At 46.4% G+C, this 17,235-nt stretch overlaps 1 protein-coding gene and 1 long non-coding RNA gene across 4 annotated transcripts in view; one reads left to right on the top strand and one right to left on the bottom strand.

The window, feature by feature from the left end:
- CRK (CRK proto-oncogene, adaptor protein) overlaps positions 1-11,361 on the bottom strand; it is a 26,662-nt gene extending 15,301 nt beyond the window's left edge. The window contains exons 1-2 of the mRNA XM_025917673.2: positions 10,971-11,361; positions 204-739 (exon numbers count right to left, since the gene is read on the bottom strand). Coding sequence (XP_025773458.1) covers positions 204-739; positions 10,971-11,211 — 777 coding nt within the window. The 5' untranslated portion in view covers positions 11,212-11,361. The remainder of the gene's footprint in view (positions 1-203; positions 740-10,970) is intronic.
- On the top strand, positions 11,292-17,235 carry LOC147574140 (uncharacterized). Of its 3 annotated transcripts, none has more exons than XR_015243934.1 (3): positions 11,292-12,086; positions 15,392-16,565; positions 16,792-17,235. It is a non-coding gene; the product is annotated as an uncharacterized LOC147574140 (long non-coding RNA). The 3 variants fall into 3 exon arrangements; XR_015243935.1 differs by lacking the exon at positions 11,292-12,086 and adding an exon at positions 13,228-13,730; XR_015243933.1 differs by lacking the exon at positions 11,292-12,086 and having other exon boundaries at positions 14,615-16,565.

Here is a 17,235-nt window from a genome sequence, read left to right as displayed (position 1 = left end):
TTTAAGCTTACTCATTTCAAAATAGGTTTTCTACAAAAAAAGAGAAAACCCAACATTAAATGCCAAAATCAGTACTTAATGATTTGACATCTACAACATCACAATGCTGGTGCTTGTATTCAGCATTCCTATAAAGCTCTAAGAGGTCTGAAAGGGAGACCCTGTAGCAGATCTCTTCTTTCTACATTTTGCACATTATGTACCTCCAAAGCCAAGGCTGTCTTGTCGTAGGCATTAGGGACTCGCTTCTGGATTACCCTGGCATAAATGGGCCCATTCTGGAGGTTAGGGAGCGGAGTGTTGACGCTGGGTTGGGCATAGGGCCCAGGCTCCGGCCCACCCAGTGGCTGTGGGTGGGAACCCTCCTGGTTACCTCCAATCAGAGCCGATACTGAGGCGGAGGCAGGTCTATACTTCTCGACGTAAGGGACTGGAATCATCCCCCTCTTGCCTTCGCTGTCCTCTGCATTCCACCACTGCTCTTCAGGCTTATCCCGGATTCTCAGGATGTCTCCTTTCTTAAAGGGAAGATCTTCTTCATCATTCCCATTAAAGTCAAAGAGGGCTCGCACATACTCAGCCTCCTCCTGCCTGAGAATCACTCCACTACCCTGCCTGGATTTGGAAACTGGTTCTATCAACGTTGTAGTGTCCAAATAATGTATTTTGTAGAATTCCAGTAAAGCAGGCAATGAATCAAACTCTTGATCTCCTATTCGGAGTCTGGAGGGGCTCACCCCTGGAAAAAAAAACAGAGCAGGCTATTATTTAAAGATGTATTACACAGGATATGAAATGCAGATTTTAAGCATTTCCCAAACACATTTAGTCAGTAATCAGAAAAAAAATAAAGTCTAGAAAAGATAATCCCATCTCCTTATGGTAAACTGAAATACTTTGTAGCTAAAACATACCCTCAAAAGATGCCCAGCACCACCTGCAGCAGAAAAGGAAGAGAAGGTCATAAGAGACCAGACCAGTCGGGGCATACTCTCATACTGGATAAAAGACAAAGCAACATGGAGACTTTGTTCATTTTCCCAAAATGTTCTGTGCTATCCCACTTACAGAGTAGCATAAGGCTTAACGTTTTGTTAAAATCTTCTTTTCAACCTCAGGAAATGTAGCGAGTTCTCCTTTTCCACAGGTCTCAGCAGCTTTTCCAAGAAGAGGTGGGGAGAACTTGCTATTTATCTATACCAGGCTCATACATTCCTTCTCTTCACATTTAGAATGTACAATTGCTAAGAAAAGGTTGTTTTTTGGTTTTTTTAAGTGAGCTCTGTGCCCAATGTGGGGCTCAAATTTATGACCCTGAGATCAAGAGTCACATGCTCTACTGACTGAGTCAGCCAGGCAGGCACTATCTCTTTAAAAATTGTTTTTTCATTTAATCTACTTTTTAGAAAGAGAGAGGGAGAGGGAGAGAGAGTGCACGTGCATGTGGGGGGGGGGGGGGAGGGCAGGGAGAGACAAACAGAAAGAGAATCCCACGCAGGCTCCACACTTGGCACAGAGCCTGATGCTGGGCTCGATCCCACAACCCTGGGTTGAGCTGGATGCTCAACCAACTGAGCCACCCAGGCACCCCACGACTATCTTTTTTAATCTATGATTGCTGATTTCAATTTCATTTCTGACAGCCAAAAAAAAAAAGAAGAAGAATCTTAATCAGGCAAAAGAATCAAGGAGCCTATAAAAAGAAACTAAAAAGCTGCTTAAAAATCAATTCCTAATGTCTTCATTGAAATAAAACATGCAAACAGTATTGTTCCCTTTGAGGCAAACAGGTCACGAAAAAAAGTAAATAAGGATGCTTGAAAAAATAAAGAAGCATTAAAATTCTCAACCTCTAGGGGTACCTGGCTTGCTCACTCACAGCACATGACTCCTGATCTCAGGATTGTGAGTTCCAGTCCCATGTTGGGTGTAGAAATTACTTAAAATCTTTTAAAAAATAAAAATAAAATTTTCAACCTCTGAGGACATCCTGAGGGTCAAGGAGAAAATGCATTAGGAATCTTTAAAATTCATATGATGCAAAGAGGTGTATGGCCCTAGACGTACAGGGCATACCTCAGAATGTATTCCCTCTCAGGGCGCCCGGGTGGCTCAGTCGGTTGGGCTGCCAACTTCGGCTCAGGTCATGATCTCGTGGCCCATGGGTTCGGCCCCACGTCGGGCTCTGTGCTGACAGCTCGGAGCCTGGAGCCTGCTTCAGACTCTCTGTCTCCCAATCTCTCTGGCCCTCCCCCGTTTGCGCTCTGTCTCTATCTTTCAAGGGTGAATAAATGTTAAAAAAAAAAAAAAAAAAAAAAAGAATGTATTCCCTTTATTCTGAGATTCTAGAATTGAATAAATTAACATAGTATCAGTTCAAATGAGAAACAAAGTTTCTAGTAAGGAGCACCTCTAACTTACACTCTGCTAAGTGCCAAAATATCAAATTGTCTTCATTGGATTTTTAACCTTTGGCTTCCTGATAAAGTAATAAATAACTCTATAGAAAACTGGATTTTGTGGAGGTTGGATTTTTTTTTTTCAATCAGCCTTAACCTACAGGCACTCAGCACTGAGTTATAACATCCCAGATTTAAAAAAAATTAATGTTCATTCATTTTTGAGGAGAGAGAGACAAGAGTGCCAGCGGGAGGAGGGGCAGAGAGAGAGAGGGAGATACAGATTCTGAAGCAGGCTCCAGGCTGAGCTGTCAGCACAGAGCCCAAAGCAGGGATCAAACTCACGAACTGTGAGATCATGACCTGATCCGAAGTTGGACACTTAACGACAGGTGCCCACAACCTCCCAGATTTTAATATAGATCTGTGTGTATGTGTGTGTCATAAATTTATACAGGTTTTCATAGCCAGGTTGCTATAAAGTTTTATATCTTGCCTTTTCTCATACTATGGAAAACATTTTATTTTATATAATAAAAACTTTCTCTCTTTTCAAGAACATGACTTTTAATAGCTACAAAGTATTCCCCAGGCGCCTGGGTGGCTCAGTCCCTTAAGCTTCTGGCTCTGATCTCAGCTCAGATCTTGATCTGCATCATCACTTCAAGCTCCACATTGGGCTCCATACTGGGCATGGAGCCTTCTTAAAAATAAATAAATTGAGGTGCTTGGGTGGTTCACTAGTTGGCATCTGATTCTTGATTTCAGCTCAGGTGATGATCTCATGGTTCATTAGTTTGAGCCCTACATTAGGATATGCACTGACAGTGCAGAGCATGCTTGGGATTCTCCGTCTCCCTCTCTTTCTGTCCCTCCCCAGCTCATGCACACCACGTGCATTCTCTCTCTCTGAAAAATAAACACCAAAATAAATCAAATAGGGGTGTCTGGGTGCCTCAGTTGGTTAAGCATCTGACTCTTGGTTTCGGTTTAGGTCATGAACTCACGGTTTGTGGATGGAGCCCTGCATCTGGCTCTGCGCTTAACAGTGCGAAGTCTGCTTAGGATTCTCTCTCTCCCTCCCAGCCCCTCCCCTGCTCACACGCTCCCTCTTTGAAAATAAACTTTAAAAATAAATAAATACAGATAATGGAATAAATGCTGATAATGGATTTAAAAAATTAAAATTAAAAAAATGAAGTATTCCCAACTTTTTGCTAGTGAAAATGCTACTACAAGCAATTTTTTAAATTTATTTCCTTTTGAGAGAGACAGAGTGTAAGCAGGGGAGGGGCAGAGAGAGGGAGAGGAAGAATCCCAAGCAGGATCCTCGTGGTCAGTACTCAGAGCCTGATTCGGGGCTCGAACCCACAAAACAATGAGATCATGACCTGAGCCAAAACCAAGAGTTGGATGCTTAACCAACTGAGCCACCCAGGTGCCCCTATTGTGAGCATTTTTTTTCTTAACTATTAATGAACTTTTTTCTCATTACTTCCTTAGGATAGATTCCTTGAAATGCAATGGCTGGAGCAAAGGGTAAGAACATTAAAGTTTAGGCGTGTCTGGATGGCTCAGTTGGTTAAGCTATCCAATTCTTGATTTCGGCTCAGGTCATGCATGATCTTGTGGTTGTGAGAGCCCCATGTCTGTGGAGCCTGCTTGGGATTCTCTCTCCTTCTCTCCCTTGCACACATGTGCTCTCCCTCAAAAAAAAAAAAAAAAGAAAAAGAAAAAAGAAAAAACCATTAAGGTTTATGTTGCCAAATTGCCCTCCAAAAAATCTGTACAATTTTACACTCCCACCAGTGGTTTATGAGTTCCCACTTCCCCCATACTCTTGCCAAAACAGCATTTAAAAAATCACTGCCAATTTAATGAGAAACGTGATCTCTTTTTAAATATCATCTTTGATTATTTGGTGTTTTTCAAATTTACTATTTGTACTTGTTTGGGGAAGGTTACTTGTTCAAGTCCTTTGTTAAGGGAAAATGGTCAATTTCTGCTCTCCACCCAAGAACACTGGTCCACCATCTAAAAGCCATAGTGATTAATATGGTGAAATAGCAATATTGCGGTAGCTCAGAAGTATAAATTAATTTGCATTCTAAAAGAAACGAGACCCAATTATTCTGTTATTAGAAATCACTTCTAGAATGACCAGAAAAAGTACACTTAAAATTCGGTAGTGAGGAGAAGTGAAGATAAACTTTGGAAGTTAACCTGAAGTCCTCAATACAGAATGAGTTCTGATGAATGAATGCCTTCCCTTTTTACATGAATGAATGAAGAGCTGTAAGCTAAACAAGCTGTAAGCTAAAACAAGTTAATAGCCCACATTCAGTAATGCTGTCTCTCCAACTCAAGATGCTGAAATAGATGTCCAGACCCAGGACTACATATCTATGGAGAACACTTAGCAGGCACAATCATGATAGTTCTGAGTATTGAACTAGAAAGAGAATTTTGGTTATGAATACACCAGAGCACGGTGGTGCTATATTTTGGAGTTTCTCTTCACTAAAGGGGATCAATGAAGGGGAACTGTTCTTATTTAAGTCTGGTAGGCAGGGAGACACATGGTCATTCTGCCTATCACCACTAGGCTAATTAAGTGATCCTTTAGACCTGCATAACTGTTAAGGATTGGGTCAGTGTGAGCTCCAAGGAAACCTACTTAGCACTGCCTGCTCAAGAAAGCCTTCAGGGCTGAGTGGTAGGGAGAACTCTCACACCAGCAGAGTATCCATGGCTTAGAAAATGGTCCTAATGACACCTGGGGAGGAAAGTTTCCTTGCTCGAGTTTATACAACTACATGTCAAGGTGCAACAGCCAAATGGTTTTCACTAGTTGCCTTTTTGGGACAGTGGTTGGAAGATGGTATATACTCAATAAATGTTAGATATTATTAATGAACAAAACTCTGAAGTGAGGTAAAGAAGTAAAATGAAAGTGTGTTCCCAGCTTTGAGAAGCTCACAGCATAACTGGGGATGTAAAGGCGTACACAGTGTAACCAAAGCAGTGTATCGCAGGAAGACATTATTTCCCCCCTGCTTCCACTTTTTTTTTTAATTTGTAAATGTTTTATTTTTGAGAGAGAGAGAGAGAGAGAGAGAGAGAGAGAGAGCGCGCGCACACAAGCAGGGGGAGGGGCAGAGAGAGAGGGACACACAGAATTTGAAACAGACTCTAGGCTCTGAGCTGTCAGCACAGAGCCCAACCAGGGCTCGAACTCACAACTGCGAGATCATGACCTGAACCAAAGTCGGACGCTTAACTTACTGAGCTATCCAGGCGCCCCACTTCCTGCTTTCACTCTGAAGGGGAGATGTGTTCTTACAAAAAACAGTAGCAACATCAAACTGTGTTCTTAGATACAACAAGATCATGATGAAAGATTTGATCATGCCTGAACATTTCCAAGGCACTCTTTTCACTCTAAAAAGGAAAGTACCACTCCCTGTTATCCACTGTTATAGTTCCTCCATTACTGTAGTAGCCCAAATAGAATGTGTTTTGTGTTTGTGTTTGTGTTTCTTTGGGGGAAAAGAGTTTAGAAGAACAAACAAGACCACAAAACCAATTCCCTTAGAAAGATCGCTGGGAGAATTCTAAAAGGAAAAACTGGCAGCTCCTCTGCCATAAACATAAAGGTAGGAAGCTGTTCATTTCTTCTTCAATTGCTACATGGTGTAAAGTGGGCCCACTATGACTTCTTTCTTGGCTTGGCTTGGCAACCCCAGCAGTCACAGAAATATAAGCAAAACACCAAAGGAAATCTTAGATATTCCTTACTCATAAATTTTTTTGTCTTCTAATGACACTATAATAATACCACAAGAAGAATGCCTGTTTTTGTGTACTGCTGAAGCAATCAGATTATATAGACTATCAAGTTTCATCGATCCAAACTCCAGAGGAAGGGAAGGGAAGGGAAGAGAACAAAGGTAAGTTTCAGATAAGCCCAAACCTCATTACAGCTGTGTGTTCTGGTTCCTTTTCCCTAGTCCATCTCCTTCCAACCACAAAGAGCCAAAGGCAGGAAATAGAAGGGCGGGAAAGGAAGGAGATACAGTCAGTCTAGAGAAAAGAACCAATGAAAAGGTTCTCATTGCTGGAGCTTGGAAAACCTCACTGATTTGTTCTACCTAAACCTGCGCTGGTATTCTGAACATGCAGTTATGCACACACACGTTCAGAAATCACAATCAATGCAAGCAATTAGATATTCTTTTGGTTTCTGTACATGCTCAACTCATTACTTCTAAGCATTTTAGCCCTTGGGTTACATCAGTTTTTACAACACGACTCCCTGAAGGTTATATGGACACCCAAGAGCTCTGTGGGCTATGACAGGCAAGGTCACTTCTGACGTGGGTACCACCTCAGCAGCTCCATTATCATCCTCTCCTTGATCTCACAGCACTTCCTTTTTCCCTTTCCCTTTCCTTAATTCCCACTCCTTCTCTTCTGCTTATGGTATTTATAGAAATTGCTTACACACACCCCACCACCTGTCTAATACAAAGGGATAAAAAGGCTGCTGACTTCCATCTGAGAAGGTTTCCTAAAGAGGTATCAAATGTCTGGTCTCCTAAGCAAACAGAACTTTCTAAAAATGGTAGCTATTAGCTATCAGCCTGGTACTTTGCAGACTCAGACTGATTGGGTTTGATGAATTCTGGCTCTGCCATTTACTAGCTGTATGAGCTGTTATTTAACTTCTCATGGGGCCAAACACCTACTTTATTACAACAAAGTTCCTAAAAGTAGCTGGTACCTTACAGGTGCTTAATAAAAAGCAAATTCAGCTTAATACCCTGCCCAAACTTCTGAATTCCTTTAGAAATTTCCAATTAATCCCAAACCCAAAGTCCACTATACTGTTTCCCAGAAAAGGTTCTACAGAATCTCAAATGCTTCTCAAAAAGTCTTGTGGTCAAATATGTTTGAAAAACCCAGTATCCAATACCTACTAATTTCACATAAGCATAGTAAAGGCTTAGAGAAGTCCTCTAGTAAATAAACCTACTTCCTTTTACCATGGAATCCTTTTCTTGTAAAACGTGGAAGTAACTCACTGAAGAACTTCCCCCCAGAACCACTGGATGGATGGATGCTCTGTAACTGACGAATAAAACCTGAGGACCAGGTTTCAGAACCGCAAAGACCAGGTAAACAAATGAAACATTGATGGTGGATGAACAAAAAAAGGAGCAGTGGGTGATGAGCAGTCCCACAAGATCTCTAAAGTGGCTTAGTGCAACACCATGTTGAAGAGGCAGCACAAACAATAACCACCTTAGCTTCTGCCCCTCCCCCCTCAAAAGGAGGCAAGCTTTTATGCTCCCTTCATCCACTAGAGCAACAGGTAGAAGGCTCTGAGTTAAGCAGGTAACAACAGGTGTCTTCTTTATTTCCACGTCCTGGATCCAAGGTCCTTTTCACACTTCTTGATGCACCCCATTCCCCTCCACCCAGGCACCTGCCAGTGTCCACCAATCCACACTGTGCCTACCTGTGAGCCTCTCAAAGCTGAGAGTTTTCAATTTGGCTCCAAGTCCTGCTCTCCCAACCTCATAAGACTAATATATCTAATACTTACTGAGTACTTACCATATGTTGGCCCCATTCATAAGTATTTAATATAGTAAACTCATTTAATCCTCACAACATAGTGAGGTATCATACTCTATGAGGTATTACTATTTCCCCCCTTCTTTACAGATGGGGAAACAGACAGAAGTTAAAGAACTTGACCAAAGTTATATAAGTAGTAAGTGGCAGGTAAGAAAGATTCAAATCCAAGCTCCAGAGCTCAAACTTATAACTACTCTCCCAGGTCACACTTACTCCGTTTTGTTGACTGTCTACCGATCAAGGTCTAGTAAGTAATACCTCATTGTCTGAAGAAGAAACGTGTGAATCAGTGATCGCAAAGCCTTCCCAAGAGGTCAACCTTGAAGTCTAACCTGACCAGGTATGACCAGCAGACCTGACCAAACCTTGCCTTATGGCCCTGAGGCATAAGGCAGGTTGCTCCCAGACTACGGCAGCCTATGGAGGCTGAACAGCTAAGTTAAAAATAGGTTCACGGGAAAAGGTTGAGAATACCTGTTCCATCCTATCCCTATGACTCTAAAAACTAAGGCATTCTATACAATTTCTACCTATGTATTATGTCCAGAAAATATGCTATATAATCCTACGTAAAAATCTCATTTTTCATGTTCAAATTACCAAATAAGGATTTTTAAAGCTTCATCATTGACTTTTAGATGGCAGACGTGTATTATCTAAATGCTAAAGCTAGTTTCTTCTTGTCATCCTTTCCTTTTGGTCTTTAAATAGAACCTGTAACCCCAGGACAGAGACAGAAGTGTTGAATCCTCTATGTGCATGGTTGAGATCTTAAAAGGAAAGAGAAAGAAGTATAGTATAATAATGTAAGCTCTCTGGTCAGAATTCGAAGGTTCAAATTCTGGCTCAGTCATTTACTAGTTATGTGACCTTGGGCAAATTACTGAATCTTTAACTCTGTTTCCTCAGCTATAAAATGGAAAAAAAAATATTTTTTTGTTAAAATGAAAACACTTTAATAAATAGAAATCATAGTACTTTCTCCCCAGATTGTTACAGACAGAGAATGAAATAAAGCACAGAAAGTACTCAGCAAAGTACTTGGCATAGAATAACCAGTCAATAAATGTTAGCTAATACCGTGCATGCTTTTCTAAAACTCAAGAATTCCTGTGTAGTTTCAAAAGAAAATAGCTTGATGGGGGAAGGGGAGAACAAAGATTAAGTAATCTTTATGAAGACAGCAACTCAATCAATTGCTCTACGTGGAAAAAGTGGGCACGTTACCAGAAACAAGAATTACCACAATGCCCATGAATGTTCCACACCCCATCTACAAACCTTGGCAATCTTCACCTTCTCTCTTGGGACAAGCATGTGAACTCGTATCTGTTATGACAAGGTGGAGCTCAATATCAAGGTAAGTGCAGAGATACAAAGTCATAACACCAAGGTGTGGAGAAAGCTCAAACTAACAAACCTTCCTGCTGCCATTCCCAAATTTTGCAAAACAGATACGCAAACAAAAAGGTTGAAAATTAAGCTCTGGTGCCAGTTTGACATCATATTACTGCATTGTAATGCAAAAACCTAGATACCAAGAAGGTGGTAAAAGGTAGAATATATCTGGTTTAGGGCAAATTTATGTTACATCAACATTCCTGTCTCATGTTATGCTATTAAACCAAAGAGACTGAGAAAGACTTAGGCATTGGTATGTGTTAGCAACAAAGAGACGGACTATCCTATGTCCCCATTTCTGGCCAGAGTGAATAAATCTAAATTAGGACTACCTAATTTGCAAGTCTGCAAAGCCTGGCTCAGGAGCTTCCTAATTGACTGAGACTGGCCCAGAGCTTGCCTCAACTGGTCGGGAGGAAACTGCTTCAATTTGGGAACAATGAGAAAGACGAAGCCTCTCCGTGCTGTGACACAGATGATGGTAAGAGGATAGTAACCTCAGAATTACTCTGCACCTCACAAATCTCAAGTACTAAGTGCATAAATCTCGTTAACATTCTCCAAAGACATTGATAAGACAGTCACGTCTCAATGATCCTTGCTAAGGAAAACCTAGGTCACAGCCCCCAAGTCACTGAGAAAGGAGAGGCCCTGACTTACAAGACTGACAATGTTTAAGTCCAATGAAATTGCAAGGTCCATTCACTTTGAAGGAAAAGATGGTTTCCACTGGCTTATTTCCTGGGGGGAGGGGGGGGAATGTCCTCCCCCAAATACCTTGAAAACTAGAACCCGTAATTGTGGAGAACAGTCTCTGGACGCTAAGATCTCTCGGACACTATCAGCTGGGCATCAACTTGTTCTGGGCTGATCACAGAGGACTTACTTCTATCACCAAGGCACTTAGCTCACCACCTTCGTCCTTTGTGGGGGAAGAGGGCAGTAAAAGTATTTTGGAAAAATGCCCAAGAAAGGAAAAAGCTGACCGGTTTCCTGAGGGTGTCTCCATCCCTCCCGGCTAGTATGTGGTGACTTCCTACCAAAGGCCAGCAGGGGAGAATAGCTCTCCAAACCAAACCCGGCTCTCTAACACTACAGGAAATGTTTCAAGCCTAAAAAGCCACTTGTAGGATTATCGGATTCATTCTGGGAACCGGTGCCAAGTGATGCCCCCGCAGTGCCAACATCCCCCTCAGCTCTTTGTCCCCACGTTGCCCGGCCCTGCCCTTGTGCCTGGCCCCGCCGCTAGCCCCACCCTGGGGCCGAAGCAGTTCCCCTTCCCCCGGGCTGTCCTCCCAAGTCACACCCAGAGGCCTGGGTCAGCGGCTCCTCCTCTCCCCACCCCCCAACACACGCCCGCTGGTCGGTGGGAACGAGCCCGGGCACCAGGCTGCCCCCCTGCCATGGTCGCTCCAGCCCTCTGCCCGTGTCCCTCGTGGAGGTCAGCTCGCGAGGAGCAGCCAGCCAGGCTGGGGAGTTCGGCGGCCCTCACCCCCGCCCCGGGCCTCCCGTCCCGTCTGTCCTCACCGGGCGGAGGCTGGGCGGGCGACGGTGGCACGGGCGGGCGCGGGCCGCTGCTGTTGATGATGTAGTGGGAGACGCGCGAGTTCTCGGAGACGCTGAGCACATAGTCCCCGGGGCTGGTGCTCGAGTCCCGCACCAGAAACACCCCGTGCCGCTGGCCCTGCAACAGCGCCACCGCCTCCTGCCGGCTCAGCCGCCCCCAGTACCAGCTACTCCGCTCCTCCGAGTCGAAGTTGCCCGCCATGGCCGCCTCCGCGCCTATACGCTGGGCCGCCGCCGCCGCCGCCGCGCGCGCGCCCCTCTTGCCCCGGCGCCCGCCGCCCAGCGGACCGGCTCCGGTCTCAGCCTCACAGCAGCGCCTGAAATGGCGGCGGCGGCCGCGGGCCTTCCCCACCGGAAATGACGCGCGCTTTGCCCCCCTCGAGGATGCCGGGAAGGGGACCGCCACCCGCCATTGGGAGAAGGGCAAAGTATGGCTCGCGCGCTCACTGCGCGTGCGTTCTCACGTGCGTCGCCACCTGGCGGGGATCGGGACTGCAGCGGATGGACAGGCAAAGTCTGGGACGAGGGGTAGGGGCTCAGCCAGGAGTCGGCGGAGGTTTATGTTTGTGCTTTGGGACCCGAGGCTCTTCTCTGCACCAGGCTTCAAGTTCCTGGAAGGCCCAGAATTTCTAGGCGGCGACTCCGGGCCAGAACTGGAGTACAAAGGATGCATGTGGCCCCAGGGCCTGAGTTCCGGGAGACCCGTCTTTTTCTGGTGGTTCCTCCAGCTTTTGTCTATACTGGCTAAAGTTTTTTGTTTGCATTGATTCATTCAGCAGTTATTGACACCACTGTGGGTGCAAAGGTGATCAAGGCTGGGCCTTGACCTCACCGAATTCACCACCAGTGGGAGGAACCAGGAAACAATGACAAAGGAATGCCAAGTGCTGTGATAGGGGACCGAGAAGGGACTCTAGGAGCACGGTGGGGGGTGGGGGTGGGGGTGCTAATCCAGTCTGTAAAGGGATTCAATATGAAGTGGCTTACCAGAGGAGGTGGCTTGAGCTGAATGTTGAATGGCAAGTGGGGGAAGAGCATTCAACACAAAGGAAGCAGAATGTGCCAAGCGAGGTAGAGGTATGGAGTTCTCTGTACTGAATCAATCTCTCAAGTCATTTGCCCAGATTCTTCTAAACCCTAATTGTGGCCGTGGGGATCCTGTACTTTCCCTGCTGTCATGAGCATGTCTATCTCTGTATTCTGCATCTATATCTGTATTCCTGTGAACAGCTGCTCACTCGTGCTCTATAGTCTTGCTGCCCCAAGTGCATTGCACATATCTGCCAGCGTCAGCTTTCTAAATTACAGCTCTAAGTCTGTTGCCACCCTGTGTGCAACTTTGAGCGGTCTCCAGGTGTGAAAACTCGGTGTAGCTCCCAGCATAAAATGGGGCCACAGTCTCCTCTTAACTGCTTCTGCGTGAACCTTGTGTTTCTTTTTCCTGGAATACCTTTTCAGTCCTTTCCAGATCTCAAACTCAAATGTGTCCCGGCCTTGACCACCCATCCCTCCCTCTCTGCATCGACAGCGCTGCGTCCGTATTAATTCCATTACAGTTCCTACCCATTGTACTGTAACCTTTCGTTTACAGATCTGTCCGTGTCCCACACTAGAGCTCCTCGAAGGCCAAGCATCTAGTGTAGGAGGCACTACACAAATGTTTTATGATAATGGCTCACATTTATCCAGGGAATACTACCTGCTAGGCAGAGTGCTAATTGCTAACCGCCTTTATACGGGTCATCTCATTTAATCCTCTTAACAACCTCTTTTACAGCTATCTCCATTTTACAGATGAAGCTCAGGGAGGTTAAGTAATTTGTCCAGAGACACACGGCTGGCTGCCGAGTGAGGAGCTGGCATTCAAATCCTGGAAGGAACAGAGAGCTATGGTCCTTGTGCCACATCCTCAGGCTCCTGGAATAGGAACGGAGAGGGACTCGAGGCTGGGGGAGGATGGCAGAAATAGGCATTAAAAAAAAATCAGCCAGGGGCGCCTGGGTGGCGCAGTCGGTTATGCGTCCGACTTCAGCCAGGTCACGATCTCGCGGTCCGTGAGTTCGAGCCCCGCGTCAGGCTCTGGGCTGATGGCTCAGAGCCTGGAGCCTGTTTCCGATTCTGTGTCTTCCTCTCTCTCTGCCCCTCCCCTGTTCATGCTCTGTCTCTCTCTGTCCCAAAAATAAATAAATGTTGAAAAAAAAATTGTTTAAAAAAAAAAAAATCAGCCAGCCCTGGGTTTTGGTCTTAACAGCACACCTCTTCCGGATCTACTTCACACACTCCTGGGCCTGCTCTGGGAAGGGAAGGAGAGCAAAGGCACCTTCCATGCTGTGGGTGACTCATCGTGACCCTGGCTTAGTCACAGCCAAGTTACCACAAGCCAGCAGCAGAAATCATCCCAGTGTGAATTCTGGCCCTTTGGGAAAGAGGAGTGCCTGCTCTTCGCTTCTCCAGAATGGCGGAGCCTTGAGGCAAAGCCTTACCAGGAGGCTGCTTGTGGGCTCTGAAGCCATTTCTCCAAACCCTCTCTCTGGGGCATATGGATATGACAGAAAACGTACTTTAAAAGAAGAAAAAGGGAAAGGAAGGAAGGAAGGCACAGAGGAAGGAAGGAAACAGATCATAAACTGGATTATAAGCAAGGAGATCGACAAGGAAGGAGACCTAGACCCAAGGGGCTACTCGCGTGTGTTCTTTCTTGAGCACAGAGAGGCCAATGAGGTAGGAACAGGAGTGGCCTTGGAACAAGGAGGAGGCGAACCCATCCTGCGCCTCCGTCCTTTCTCTTCTCCTCCTTCTCTCCCCTACATACATTAGGGATTTGTGCTGTAATGGTGGCTTTTGCACACACACACCCCCCCCCCCCCCATTCTTTGCCCTACAAAGAATGTGACTTTCCTGCTTAGGAATGGCTCCTGGTGCTGGGGTGGGGTGGGGGGGAGTTACCTGAAAGAGAAGCAGAAGGAAAAAGAAAGAGAAGCCTGCCCCATTCAAGAGAAAAACACACCAAAGTCCTTTACTCCCAACTCTCCTAACCAGAGAAAGGCATTCCTTATTTTAGCAGGGGAGGAGGAGCAGGGGATCAGTGACCTGCTTGTGTGCCTGCACTGAGTTACCTAAAGTAATCAGAGCTGCCTCGTACAGCTGTGCAGGCTGTGCACTGCATAAGTCCACACTATTATGTAAGGAAGCACTTGGAGTTGGGTTACTACTATTACACAGTTTGCCTTAAAAAAAAAAAAAAAGCAAACAAAGACGATTTGTATCAAAGACGACAAAAATATTGCTATCTAGAGCGAAAACTGACAGGATCACCTTGCAAGAGAGAGAAAGAAAAGGTGGGTGAGTGTGTGGAGACACAATTTGTATTAGTACAAAACCACCATTCTACCCTGTTCTCATCCATGTAGGGAGACTGGGGGAAAGGAAGGAGACACAAAAATCTCCAAACCTCTGCTGGAGTTTCTGAACTATGAAGAGAAATGCCCCACCTCCCAGTGGGTAGCCCTTAGTTTTGCAGAGACAAGGACTGGTCTTAAAATGTTCAAAGATAAGATCTAGAGGCAGACACGGGGCGGGGGGTGGGGGGGAAGCTCTGTGAGGAATTGTGAGGGGATTCCAGGAGGGCCTAGGAGAGGAGAGTGTGCTAGGAACCGAGGCAGGAGGCCAGACCTTCCCAGGAAAGTCAGTGAGATGTTCCCATGTGGTGATGTGCTGTGGGACTGGTGAGAATAGGTTGTGGGGGGCGCCTGGCTGACTCGGGCTGTGGAGCATGCGACTCTTGGTCTCAGGGTTGTGAGTTTGAGCCCCGTGTTGGGTGTAGAGATTACTTAAAATCTTTTTAAAAAGAGAGAGAAAGACATGGGGCGCCTGGGTGGCTCAGTCGGTTGAGCGTCCGACTTCGGCTCAGGTCATGATCTCACAGCTCGTGAGTTCGAGCCCCGCGTCGGGCTCTGTGCTGACAGCTCAGAGCCTGGAGCCTGCTTCGGATTCTGTGTCTCCCTCTCTCTCTGCCCCTAACCCACTCGCATTCTGTCTCTGTCTCTCTGAAAAATAAATAAACATTAAAAAATTTTTTAGGGGCGCCTGGGTGGCGCAGTCGGTTAAGCGTCCGACTTCAGCCAGGTCACGATCTCGCGGTCCGGGAGTTCGAGCCCCGTGTCAGGCTCTGGGCTGATGGCTCAGAGCCTGGAGCCTGTTTCCGATTCTGTGTCTCCCTCTCTCTCTGCCCCTCCCCCGTTCATGCTCTGTCTCTCTCTGTCCCAAAAATAAATAAACGTTGAAAAAAAAATTTTTTTTTAATTTTTTTAAAGACAGAGAAAGCAGAATGCGTTGTGTGCCTTGCTGCGAGGTGAATGCCCCTCCCTGCCTCCATCCTTTAGGAAAGCCTTTGCAGTGAGGCATCCAAGAGAAGGTGTCACCTTCGTTGTCTCCATCCTCTCCAAGCTGAGGAAGTCAAGAACATCTGAAGGAGGCAAGATGCAACCGTGCCCGTCTTGTCGTCTCCCCCTACTCACCTGTCCCTGGCTCCTCTGATTCTTCTTCCTCCTCCTCTGACGAGCCTCCGCACTTTGCACTTGCTGTTCCCTCCACTGGCGGCCCACGGTCAGTCCCTCACCTCCTCCAGGTCTGTGCCCCATGTTGCCCCCTCAGGGAGACCTTCCCTCACCCGCCCATTTGCAAAGGCGAATGGTGCAGCCACCTCTGCTTCTCCTCCTTCTCTGCTTTATTTATTTTCCTCCTCTAAAACATAAGCTCCGTAAAAGCAAGGATTTGGGTGCTTTTTGTTCTTGCTATATCCCGAGCGCCTGGCAGAGAGCCTGGCACATAATAGACATTAAGTAAATACTGGTTGAATGAAGGAATGGACAGAGATTTGGGTGGAGACTCTTGTCCAGGGCCCCATGTAGCTTCCCACAGTTGGCACGCAACTCCTGGAGGGCACTGGACCTCCTGCAGGACGTGAGCTGGGGGTGCAGACCATTCTTGACTGCCTCGCCAGAGGCCAGGGCTCCTGGGCCGCACGTGGGTCACGTCTGCGACGTGGCCTTTGCACGCATCGCAGTTTGCTAGAGAAAGGCGTGTTGCTGGGTTCTAAAGCTGCTAATTGCACCCAGCACAATGCTTATCTTATCTGTCGGCTTCTTGCAGCCACTGCTACTACTGATAGAGCGGACAAATTATTGTGGTGCTTTTTTTTTTTTTTTTCCTGTAGTTGGGGGAGTGTCAAATCTAGGTTGTGCACACAGGATTGCGTCAAGCCCAAGATAGTCCCACGTTGCACAGTATCTCATTCATCGGGAACTTCTGCCCCGGATGATGAATCTAAGCTCCTGGGCAGATAGCTTGACCCCAAATTAAACTTTTTCTTGCCTTTAACCCCTTCCTTTGCCATTCCTTCTGCTCACCACGCCTGTCCCACTTGGGAAAACTCTTAGCCATCTGCCAAGGAGTTCTGTGGACGCTGCCTACAACACTCATTCCCTTTCTCCTGGAGGCACCACTCTGATGATCTCTTGGGAAGCCATCTGCCCCCGCTCTTGGACCATGAGTCAGGTGTGGTTCATGCTGCTGGTGTCTGGGCTGGGGTAGGGGATAGACGCATGACCTAGACCTGGCAGGCACCTATCGGAACAGAATGTGCTCTTCTCCCTAACTGCAACAGTTGGGTCAGGGAAGACCCAGTTCAAGGTCTTCATTCAAGTTGGTCTACTCTGCATTGGCTCTGAGACTTTTTTTTTTGTCATTTTTTTTTTAACGTTTATTCATTTTTGAGACACAGGGAGAGAGACAGAGCATGAGCGGGGGAGGAGCAGAAAGAAAGGGAGACGCAGAATCTGAAGCAGGCTCCAGGCTCTGAGCTGTCAGCACAGAGCCCGACGAGGAGCTTGAACTTGGAACGGCGAGATCATGACCTGAGCCAAAGTTGGACGCTTCACCGACTGAGCCACCCAGGCGCCCCCTGAGACTTTTGAATTACTGGGAAAGACACTCTTTTTTCCTACCTCCTTATGCTCAACTCACAGAGTGAAAGCCTAGAGCTGCTGCTGACTGTTGCCGCCATGCCACGGGGCAGAACCTGCTTGACAGTGGAGCCACCGCAGAGGAAGGCTGAGCCAAGAGACGGTCCCAGACATGTTCTTAACGATGTTGTTTGAGTGCCTGCAAGCAGCCCTACCCTGGGACCATTAGGTCGCTAATGCTAATAAATGCCTTTTCTGCCCAA

Source organism: Puma concolor, chromosome E1 (assembly GCF_028749965.1).
Source record: "Puma concolor isolate L17-30 chromosome E1, mPumCon1.1.hap2, whole genome shotgun sequence".
In the NCBI taxonomy this organism is placed as follows: domain Eukaryota; kingdom Metazoa; phylum Chordata; class Mammalia; order Carnivora; family Felidae; genus Puma; species Puma concolor.
The sequence above is the reverse complement of the archived record's forward strand: the minus strand, read 5'-3'. Positions and strand labels throughout refer to the sequence as shown.